Raw genomic sequence first — 12186 nt, forward strand, 5'->3', positions numbered from 1 at the left:
ATTTCTCTGAGCCCTTTCAAGAAGTGAGGGTAATACAAAATCAAGGCAATAAAGATCTCTGTGGAGACATGTTTTTAAAATGGTTATATATGGAATCTGGGTCTGGTTTGTGTCCCAAGTAGACTGATTAATTGCTGCCTCCCAATGGGATTTAGCTCCTGGAACTGCCATGCAGAATTTCAGCTCCATACTGAGTTTAAGGTGAAGGACGTGAGGCTATGGTTTCGGCATCTCCTTGAACGAAATGCTAAGTTTGCATTTCAAAGTTGGCGTTATGTGCTGGTGTCAGTCTATCAATAACCAATACTGTGGTCGGGCTGGCCCTTGTGGTTCTTACTGTGATTGCAAGGTGGCTTTCAGCAATAACCATCAGGACACTTTAAAAAAAAAAAAAGCTTTATTACTTTCAGGACCTGGAAATTATGTAGGACACCTGGTGCCACATAGCAAGGTCATGGGCGCAAAGAGAGAGAGAGAGAGTGAATGGGCCTGGAGTTCTGCTTTTATTTTATTCTGGGGTGGGGGCCTAGGATTTCACACGCTCACTCTTTAATGGTGAATTTAAAACATAAAAGCAGGAATTTAAAGCACAGGAAGAGAAAAAACAAGTGGTCCAAATGGTCAGTTATTGAAATCAATCAAGATTTTTAAAACAAAGGAACCTCATTTGGGGGAGATGGCCTGGCTCTTTACATGATCGTGTGGCCAGCATAGCTTTTATTAGAAATCACCATCTTTAAAGTTGATGCCTCTTTGAAGTTGATGCCTCATTGGCAATCAAAGTCAGGCACTTGCATTACAAAAAAGAAAAAAACAAAACCAAAAACCCAACTGTCAGGTTTTACACTACAGTTGGGCACCAAGAAATCCAATGATTTAAAAAAATATAAGAATTTGTGTGGCTTTAGAAATACAATGCCAGGTTAAATAGGAAAGATTGTAAACAACCTTATAGGGCTGCCAGATAAAATACAGGATACTCAGTTATATTTGAATTTCAGATAAATAAAGAATAATTTTTTAGTATATGACACCCCCAATATTATGTGCAACATTCTTATACGAAAAAATTATTTGTTGTTTACCTGAAATTCAAGTTTAACTAGGCATCCTGTATCCTTATTTTCCAAAGCTAAAAAAATTACTATATGAAAATTGTTTGGCATGAATAAAATGCGTTTTTAACTGTTGCTTGTTAATCTGGGGAGAGAGAGAGAGAGAGAGAGAGAGAGAGAGAGAGAATATGTGTGTGTGAGCACTCCCTCTCAGGGCAGTATGATGTCTCCAGTGAACTTGCTAAGCAGTTTGAACTTGAATGTTCTGGATCCAAATACTCTGCATCACACAGATCCAAATGCCTGTGCTCTGAGGGGCTTAGAACTCTGCCCATCAGTGTACGGCAAAGCCCTTCTGAGGACACACATTCTAAAAGAAGTGCATGTGCGGTCATATGTGGTTGATTTCCTAATTTTGTCACTGGTATTCTTTTTTTTTTTTTTTTTGGCTATGCTGGGTCTTCCTTGCTGCGTGCAGGCTTTCTCTAGTTGCTGCGAGTGGGGGCTACTCTTTCGTTGCGGTGCGTGGGCTTCTCATTGTGGTGACTTCTCTTATTGCGGAGCGCGGGCTCTAGGCATGCGGGCCTCAGTTGTTGTGGCACATGGGCTCAGTAGTTGTGGCTCGTGGGCTCTAGAGTGCAGGCTCAGTAGTTGTGGTGCACGGGCTCAGTTGCTCCGCGGCATGTGGGATCTTCCCGGACCAGGGCTCGAACCCGTGTCCCCTGCATTGGCAGGTGGATTCTTAACCACTGCGCCACCAGGGAAGTCCCATCACTGATATTCTTTATAGATTTGTGACCCTAAAGTCAGAGCCTGGGTTCAAATCCTGCAGTCATCATTTTTAGCAGTGTGGCCTTGATTGGGTTAAGAACTTTCTCTCCCTTAGCTTCCTCAAATATAAACTAAGGAAACTGATGTTCCCTGAATTATAGGCTTGTTTTGAATATCAGATGAGATGGTGGCTGTGGGGTTGCCCATCCACATGCTCTTTCTGCATTTCCGTAAGCCGGACACGGAAGAGCTTTATTGGACCTACAATGCCTATTCCACTTTCTCCCTGAATTCCAGCAGCCTCATCTGTCACCCTCACCTAGACAAACTGATGCCTTCACATTCCCACCACCCGCCACGAAGAAGCTGCTAGTGGGAGCCCTGGTGCTCTGGGGTGTCAGAGCCAGAACCTCAATCCTGGCTTGGAAGCTGTGTTCCAAGGCCTGACCTGGACACTGGGGCAGAGGCAGCACTGGAGACTTTGCTACGCACCGAGGAGGGGGTGGAGGTGGCCAGGAACCTCAGGAGCCAGCTTCCTCCCCTCTTCTCCCTCCAGTCCATCTCATGCTGTGTAATTTAACTTGTAAATAATAAGGTCTAAGTGACTAAAAACAAAACCCAAAAATATAATGCGCGGCAGAAAGTAAACACTCAGTAGGTACCAGCCACTTATTGACGTTATCTTGACTATAGTTCAGGCCTTGTACTGGGTGATTTTGAGGATGCCTGTAATGGAGGGGAAGGTGAGGCAGAAGACAACAACCCTGAGCAAAGTACCTCTACAGAGTAAAACAAGTCATATACGTGGAGTCACTTAAAAGTACCCAAATAAACAAGTAAAATCACTGGTAATTATTAAAATGAGGGTGCTTCTGCCTGAAGCACTGCCTGAAGCTTTTTTAGCTTGGTCTGCTCTCCCTCTCAAGTAAACTAAATGTATACATAGCTTTTGTACACACTTTTGGAAAGCATATCCTCCGATTGTTGGTGCAAAGGTAAACTGCAGATATGTATATACTGAATGGTACTGTGTTTTGAAATTGTGACATTCACACGAATGAAGTTTACCCTAGAGCTCAGTCATTAAATATGTATGTGCTGTTGGCTATAAAAGGACTAGAAGGCCCATCTCATTGTTATCTATTAATCAATAGATCCAGTGAGCACAAGTTCTTTAGGTTCCTTCATGTCACTGCATCCTCTTTTTGTATTTCTGTATTTTCCTCTTTGTTAAGTTCTCTATCTTCAATGGGCTTTGATGGCTGCTGTCCTGTGAGAGTGAGGATAGGAAGTGGGGAGAACTCAACTTTTAGTAGGAACCTTGAAATGTCCTTACAGTGATAATTGGGTGTGTGGGTAGAGAGATAATAGCATACACTGCTTGTCCTTGATGAATTAAGGCTTAGAAATGTCTAAGCCCTTATGGGGTCTGAATAAAATGTTCGCTGGCTAATGTTCTTTGTTTCATTTTGGAGCATGTTTTTCATAGCCTCACCAACCCTTCCCCCCAAACCCCATCCAAAAAAAGAAAAAAAAGCTTCATTTTGAACATTTAGTGAAGGGAGTCAAGGCTGGAAACTTCACAGTTGAGCGGAGTAGGGCTGGAGAGCAGAAGGGCAGTGCTTTGGAATATTGTGTCCTAGAGAGTAGGCCTGCAAGAACATGTAGCCAGCAAGAAAGGGGTTTAAAGATTAATTCTATCCTTTAAAACCATTCCTGCTTTTTGCAGTGATCACTGGAGCAGGAGATGGGATTGGGAAAGCTTATTCATTCGAGGTAAGTTGTGTCCCTGGAGACTTTCTCCTCCCCTTTTATTAAACACATCATAGTCACATGACTCCCGCCCCAAACACTAGTTTTCTGATTATAAAAGCAATGGACATTCCCTTATGAAGGAAACTATTTTCTATAAAAAAGGAAATTTAAAAATCATAATCTCACTGCCTGGCTACCTTTTAAAAAAAATACAATGATATTCAAAGGTGGCAGTATCTCCCCTTAGGAGTTGTTTTAGGAATTTATGGGGACACTTATTTCCTAGGGTAATTGTACCATAAGCATTTATATACTTAAAGCAATAAAAAAATTATAAACTACTTTCCTTTTATAGCTAGGGCATATGTTGATTTAAAAATCATTTGTGTAGGTAGGAGATATGTATATATATAACTTTCACTTCAAGAAGATTAATGGGCATTAAAAAATATAATATAAAGAGAGAATCTGATAGGGCTGAGAGTCACTGGAGTGTGATTAGAGTCCTTGAGTGTTTCCTTCCAGGGTTTTTGTTTCTCTGTAGATAGATAGATAGATAGATAGATAGATAGATAGATAGTAGGTAGTTACGCTTTTCTAAAAATGTGTTTACAGCATATGTAGTTTTGTATGCCATTATTATTAGTATTATTACAAGTTCGACATTTTCACTAATGAAGTATTGTTTCCTGGAATTCCTATATATTTTCTTTCTTCCTTGCGCGTATTATACTAACCTCCAGAACCATGTAAAATACAATAGAAGAAATAGAATCCTAGAAATTATGAGGATGGCTGTTAAAAATCAGTACCTTAAAAACATAATGCAAAGCACTTCAATTATGAAAACTACATTCAACAATAGTGTAGTACTCATGTGTTTTCTTGTTCCTAAAGGCCTGTGTCATGAGAGAGGTCAAATCATCTTCTGTGAAATGAACATTGCAAGGTATATTGGAGGTACCAGATAGAAACTTCTGGTTTTCTTTTTAGTTAACAGAGCTGAACTATACCACTTAAAAGCTCCGAGTGCTGGTCTTTTGGGTCTACCCCCCCATCCTCCATGCTCTGAAGATAATTTCTTTGGTACTGACATTCTACTTCAACTCTGTTTTTGTTTTTTTCTTGCAGCTAAAGAGTTCCTCTTTGCTCTTATCCTAATTTGTATATAGCAACTTTCTGATGATCAGTAGTACCCAACACTCAGTAGATGAGTGGTTATATTTGAGTGTTGAGGTTGGAGAGACCATGTGCCAACCCCTTTCCAAAGCCTTGTATCTTCCATACCCCAAATCAGAAGGAAAGCTTTTCTAGCTATTTGTGTTAAAACTATATCACCTCTTATATAACTGTTTTTTCACCTCAGACCAGTTTTCTGGAAAGGGTCTTATCTTTCATCCACAAGATCCAAGGCCTTACCTCTCAGTTCTCTGGAGAACTCAGGTTATTTCTTTATGATTTTCCAGATTCTTTCCTCAAATTCATGCTGACCTGATATACCTGTGGCCCCCTTGATATCTTAAGACTCAGACACTTTTCTTTCTTCTTAGAGGAGACCCATGTGCGGATTCTCCTTGGCAATTCATTTCCTTACTCTTTCCAAAAGCAATGGCCTGGGGGTCAGGAGCTATGAGTTCCAGTCCTCATTCAGACACTAACTGTCTGCAGATTTTGGACAAGTTACACATCCTTTCTGGGCTTCCAGGTCTTTATGAGCACAAAAGATGTCTCCTAAGAGCCTTCAAATTCTAAATTCTGTTTCTCTTCTAGACTAATTCTTGCTTTGCTCTTCTTGTAGAATCTTATTCTTTGTTTCCTTTTGTTCTTTTCTAAGGCTGTGTTAAACAATTTTCTGGGATCCCTACCTTTCTTTCATGCAGGATTCCCTCTCTCCCAGAGAGCCTGTTCTTGTCTCCCTGCTAATTGCTGCTTCAAGGAAAGCAGTTCAGAGTCTGGAATGCTATGGATTGTAATGGTTAAGAATTCGAGGTTGGGAATGGATCAGATGTCTGTTCAAACTCTGCCTCCAATATGCTCACTGCAGAATTTCCACATCAACAAAATGGAGGTGATGATAATTCCATCTGGGCTTTTGTAAAAGTTAAACGGGATGAGACGGGCAAAATGCTTTGCATAGAGTAAGCTCTCCAAGTTTAGCCACTATTATTATTGGATATTTAATCTGTGTTTTCTTTCCCATATATTGCTTTTTTCTTTCTCTTTTTGAGAAAGAAAATGTGTTGTACTTACCCATATTTTTACTCTTTCTATTGTTCTTTCTTCTTCCCTGATGTTCCAAGATTTTTTCTTTTGTTATTTCCTGTCTGTTTAGAGAAGTTCCTTTAGTTGTTCTTTTACAGTAGCTCTGCCGGTGACAAATTCTCTTTGTTTTCCTTCATCAGAGACTGTCTCCATTTCCCCTTCACTCCTGAAGGATAATTTTGCTGAACATAGGATTTATAGTTGACAATCCTTTCCTTTCAGCACTTGAAAAATGTTGTGCCACTTCCTTCTGGCCTCTATGATTTCTGATGAGTCTGATGTTATTCAAATCATTTTCCCCTATAGGTAAGGTGTTGTTTCTCTTTCATTGCTTTCAAGATTTTTTTCTTTGTGTTCAGTTTTCAGGAGTTTAATTATGTTTCTTGGTGTGGGTTTCTTTGGGTTTATCTTGTTTGAGATTCACTCAGTCTCTTGAATCTGTAGGTTTATACCTTTTCACAAATTTGGAAATTTTTCATTCATTCTTTCTTCAAATATTCTTTCTGAATATTTGAGCTGCCTAGCCCTCTCCTCTTCTTCTGGGACTCTAATGACACAAATGCAAGACCTTTCTTATAGTCTAGTGGGTCTCTGAGATGCTGTTCATGTTTTTTCAGTGTATTTTTTCTCTGTTTAGATTGGGTAATTCCTGTTGTTTTATCTTTAAGTTCATGGATTCTTTCCTTGGTCTCTCCATTCTGCCATTGAGCCCATCCGTTGAGTTTTTAATTTCACTTTCTGTATTTTTCAGTTCTAAAATTTCCATTTCATTTTTCTTTATATCTTCTATTTCTTTGCTGAAATGTCCTATTTTTCATTTGTTTTAATTGTGTTTGTGATTGCTCTCTGAAGCATTTTTACGATAGCTGCTTTAAAATTCTAGTCAGATAATTCTAACATCTGTGTCATCTTGGTGTTAACATTTGTCCGTTGTTTTTATCTTACTCAGATTGAGATCTTCCTTATTCTTGGTGTGATGAGTTTTTTTTTTCTTTAATTGAATCTCGGACATTTTTGGTTTTACGTTATGAGACTCTGGATCATATTTAAATCTTCTGGTTTAGGTCTGTACTGACATTGCTTCAACAGGGGGAGGAGGGGGTGCTTTTTCCTACCAGGTGAGGTAGAAGCCCAGGTTTTCCACTTGGCCTCCTTTGGGGGGTGCTGCCTCCTTGTTCCTGCTGGATGGGTGTAGGAGTTCTGGCTTCTCATAAGCCACTCTGGATTTCGGGGGCAAGAGTGCATGCTTACTGCTCCCCACAAGCAGTACTTGGAGGAGGTAATCTCACTATCACTGCAGCGATGGTATAAGTCCTGAATCTCCACTAGGCTTCCTCTGTCATCATCCCAGGGGAAGGAAGAGGGGAGAGAGCAGAAGGGGTGCTCTGGCACTGTCAGGTGGAAGTGGAAGTTCAGGTCTCTGCTGACATGGTGGGTGGGGTGGCTGGGATGAAAGTCCCAGCTCCCTGCTCATCCTTCTGTGATGCCAACCTGGCAGGGGGTTGGAGTCCTTGTTAGGACTCAGCCTCACCAGAGTGGAAGTGTCAGCTCCCCGCTCAGCCTTTGGAGGCAGGGGTGGCAATAGGAACATAGATTTTTTTTTTTTTTTTGAGTTGTTTGTCTGGAGTACGACTGCTAGGCTGTCGTTTTTTGGTTGCTAGGCTGCCATTTTTTGGTTCTTTGGTTAGAGAGAGCAGGCTTTTATTGGGACTTTTTATGTCTGCACTGTTGGTGTTTCTGAATATCCAGCTTCTCCAGCAATAAGCCTGGGATATATGAGGCAAAAAGAAAACCCAGGAGACTCACCACTGGTTTCCTCAGGTCTCAAGGTCCGTAGCTGATCTTCTCACTATCTTTTGGAGTCTTCTTATATTTATTTTATGTATTACGTCCAGGTTGCATGTTTTAGTTGCATTTCATGGTAGAAATAGGGACTTTTACTCCAACTTTCCAGTAGCCTATTCTATATTACATTTTAACCTAATCTGTATTTGTATTTAGAGTGGCAATAGTGACTTTGCCTCCTTTTAAAGGAATTTCAAGCATTATTGGAAGCAGCGTGAAACAAATTGTGGAGAGGGATGGGCTGGAGGAGGAAGGACAAGAATGGGCCTGCTCTTCATGCCTCTGAAGCCTCTACTTCACTCTGTATTTCACACCATTTCCATTCCTTTGGCACCTGAATTCAAGCCCTTTATTTTATTTACTGCCACACAGAAGAAGCCCTGTCTTCCCTGGCATTCCCACCACCTGTTATAGATTAGCAGCAACAAGCGCCTTCCTTGACCTAGGCCCTAACACACAGCAGAAGGAAAATGGTCTATTCATCACAGCAGCAGCCGTTCTTCTTTTAGCACAGTGCCTGGCAGGGAATTCTGGGAGAGGGCGTGCTTCTGGGGCTTAATTCCCTGAAGGGGGGTGGTGGCAAAACCCACGTATGGAGCCTGTCAGCCTGGACATTCTAGAAAGAAGATTGAGCCCTGCTCAAAAGGACAAAGGGAACGTGCTGGCCCAGACAACCAAGTGTTCTCCGTGCCCCCCTCCTGGCTCAGACCACTTCACATGGAACCTTTAAAAAGTCTATGGCTCTTGGGCTTCCCTGGTGCCGCAGTGGTTGAGAGTCCACCTGCCGATGCAGGGGACACGGGTTCGTGCCCCGGTCTGGGAAGATCCCACGTGCCACGGAGCGGCTGGGCCCGTGAGCCATGGCCGCTGAGCCCGCGCGTCCGGAGCCTGTGCTCCGCAACAGGAGAGGCCACAGCAGTGAGAGGCCTGCGTACCGCAAAAAAAAAAAAAAGTCTATGGCTCTTGAGATAAATGGCACAATTCAGGAGAGGCTGGAAGCACACAAGGCAGAGAGCATCCTTTGTGTTGAAAATGCAAATTGGTTTCTATTTAATGGACAATCTCCCCCTCTGGAGGCTGATGAAGTGAATTGTGACTTAATTCTTTAGCCATCCTTTGATAGATTCCCAGACTGAAAATGAGGGCTGGAGGTGGGGGTGGGGAATTTTCCAGGAGAGAAAGAGAAGACTTCATGATATCACTGGCCTTAAAATGGGACAGTTCGTATTTTTTTATCTTTTAATTTTCTATTTATTTTTAAAGTTTTAAGATAGACTTTATTTTTTAGAGCAGTTTTAGATTGACCACAAAATCTTGCAGAAGGTACAGCGAGTTCCCATATACCCCTGTCCGCACACACACCCCAGAGTGGGAAGTTTGCTACAGTGAACATACAGTGGCACGTCATTATCACCCAGAGTCCATAGTTCACCTTGGGGTTCACTCTTCTTGGTTTAGTTTTTCCGTGGTGGTTGTTTTTCAGGGGAAAGTGTGTTACGGGCCCAGCTGAAGATGAGTTTCTCTTAGAGAACCTGCTTCCCACCTTCTCCTTTGCTCAGTCTGGTCTGAATGAAGCTTTCTTTACCTAGGGTCAGTCAAAATTGACACAAAAGTCTTTGAGACATTTTCTGTGGCTTATTTCTTTTCCATAACTGTGTTCCAGCCAAAATGTCTGAATAAACTTCTTTTTATTTCATTTAAAAATATACTAGGAAATCAACTATTTAAAGGAACAACAGATGCAGAGTATCACCCCTAATTACATTCTATGTATGTCTAGATATTGATTGATTGTCTTTTTACAAAGTGAAACCTCACTAGATAGGTTCCAGGCCCGGGGTGGGACTTGTTATAGCACTTTATGGCTGAAGATCAGCTGTTAGACTGAATATAAGTTACTTTAAAATACTTCAGCATGCATAATATGATATGCACATAAAAAATGCAGTTTTTAAATTTTAAACAGCTTCTTGAGATATAATTCATGTACCATAAAATTCACCTGTTTTAAGTGTATGGTACAATGATTTTTAGTAAATTAACCAAGGTTTTCACCATCTTCACCATCCAGTTTTAGCACATTTCCATCATCCTAATAAGATCCTAACGAGGTCACTCACAACTGGTCACAGTTAATCCCCCATTCCCATCCCTAGTCCTAGGCTGCCACTAATCTTTTCTGAACACTTCATATGAATGCCACCACACAATATGTAGTGTTTTGTGCCTGACTTCCTTCATTTAGCACAGGATTTTTGAGGTTCATCCATGTTGTAGCATGTGTCAGTGGGTTCTTTCATTTTTATTGCAGAATAATATTCCATCGTATGGATATACCACAATTTGTTTATTCATTTACTAGCTGATGAATGTTTGGGTTGTTCCCATTTTTTGGCTATATAATGTGCTGCTGTGAACATTCTTATGTGCTTGTTTTCATGGACATATGTTTCCATTTCTCCTTTTTTTTGGGCTGCATCGGGTCTTCGTTGCTGTGTGCGGGCTTTCTGTAGTTGCGGCGAGCGGGGGCTACTCTTTGTTGTGGTGCACAGGCTTCTCATTGCCGTGGCTTCTCTTGTTGGGGACCACGGGCTCCAGGCGCACGGGCTTCAGTAGTTGTGGCACATGGGCTCAGTAGTTGTGGTGCACGGGTTTAGTTGCTCCACGGCTCCTGATCTTCCCAGACCAGGGCTCGAACCCATGTCCCCTGCATTGGCAGGCAGATTCTTAACCACTGCGCCACCAGGGAAGTCCCTCCATTTCTCTTGGGTAGATTACCTAGGAATGGAATACACCACCACACCTAGAGGTGGTGTGTGTTGAGTTTCTTCTACTTGCCCCTCGGGATTCACCCTCTGCCCCTTCTTCGCCCTGCTGTGTGCCCTAGGAGGCTGCCTTGCACCAAGGGCCTCAGATGGCTTCTGGTTTCAGTGGGGTTTGGTGGGGGTTGGGGGATACTGGCAACAGGTAAGAGAGAGAGAGAGGAGTGTGAGGTTGGGTTCCTTTCTGCTCTCTCCCTGTGGGCTGGCTGTATCCCTCTGCTGAAGGCCACAGCTCTGTCAGGCAGCCCTCTCCACCCCCTGGTTCTGGTAACTGTTCATCCCCCAACCCTTTCAGGTTCACAGGTGACAACAGCTCTGCCCTTATTAGCTCCAGAATCTCGTGGGTTCTCTACACATTAGTCACACTTTGTAAATCATCCTTTTATTAAACTCTCTTCTAGTTACCCAATTTGAGTGTGCTGTTTTTGCCAGGACCTTGGCTAAATCCAGGTTTTAGTTAATTTTTAGAGATGCTAAATTAGAGTTCATCAATATCTGTGCTTTAGCTAACTTGACTTTCATTAGAGGCTTTGCCCCTTAGCCTAAGAGACGTTATAAATAATTTTCCTGAGGAAGTGCCTTCCAAGATATGTGGATTAGCTAGAAATATTGTACAGGTACTTCTGCCCTCCTGTGAACAAGGATGTAAAATCTGTGAGCATCGCAGAGTGGTGTTCCTTGGCCTTTAACTGATTTGGCCCCATGTCCTGCTGACAGTGGAGGATTCTCTCACCCTACCCTGCTAGAAGTTTGACTGCCCCCTGCCCCCAGAACATTATCATATCTGCCTGGGATGAGCCTTCACAGACTGCCTAAGGGACAGAAAGCTGGGACTCCACTGAGCTATAAGAACAGGTTCATGACTATCTTGATGCCAGCTTACTAATGAATGTTTCTGTTGGTAGGATTTGGTCTGAGGCTTGTTTAAATCTTATAACATACCATCTGCTGGCTGGTTGTTGGGGAGGAGATCTGTAGCCAAAATCTATCTCTAATTACTGGAGGCAATGAGAAAACCCAGTGATTATGAACAACCAAACAGGCTTAGGTCAGAGAAAGACATAATATTTAATGCCTCCCAGGGTTCCAGCCATTCAGGGTTCTAGTCAGCTCTGCCCAGTCCTTAGGAGCATGTGCAGCTGCTCTGGTCTGTACAAAAAGCAGCCCAGCTGGCCCCAAGCAGCGCCAGCCCCTCTGGCCTCCCAGCTCATCTCAGCCCCAGCTAAGCACCGTACAGCCCCATACAGCATCTACTCACTTCACATCCCCAATTCTCTTTTAAAAAGCACTGTTACCTAATTTTCCTGTATTTACTTAGCTTCCTTTAGCTTCTTTTTTAAAATTAAACTCTTAATTTTGAGATAATTATAGATTCATATGCAGTTGTAAGAAAGAATACAGAGAGATCCCATGTACCCTTTACCCAATCTTGCAAAGCTATTCTACAACATCACACTCAGGATATCAACATAGATACAGTCAAGATACAGAACGTTTCCATCACCGCAGGGATCCCTTGTGTGGCCGTTGTATAAACACCCCCACCACCTCCTTCCTCCCTCCCTCCCTCCCTCCCTCCCTCCCTTCCTTCCTTCCTTCCCTCCTTCCCTCCTTCTTTCTTTCATTATTTCTTTCTTGACGTATAGTTGATTTACAATGTTGTGTTACTTTCTGCT

At 42.3% G+C, this 12186-nt stretch overlaps 1 protein-coding gene across 1 annotated transcript in view; it reads left to right on the top strand.

Annotated features, from left to right (window-relative positions):
* HSD17B3 (hydroxysteroid 17-beta dehydrogenase 3) overlaps positions 1-12186 on the top strand; it is a 52548-nt gene that overhangs the window by 13379 nt on the left and 26983 nt on the right. The window contains exon 3 of the mRNA XM_089913019.1: positions 3556-3602. Coding sequence (XP_089769145.1) covers positions 3556-3602 — 47 coding nt within the window. The remainder of the gene's footprint in view (positions 1-3555; positions 3603-12186) is intronic.

The sequence above is a fragment of the Delphinapterus leucas genome, chromosome 6 (genome assembly GCF_059928025.1).
Source record: "Delphinapterus leucas isolate spDelLeu-1000000601 "Yukka" chromosome 6, BTC_Dleu_Yukka2, whole genome shotgun sequence".
NCBI lineage: Eukaryota > Metazoa > Chordata > Mammalia > Artiodactyla > Monodontidae > Delphinapterus > Delphinapterus leucas.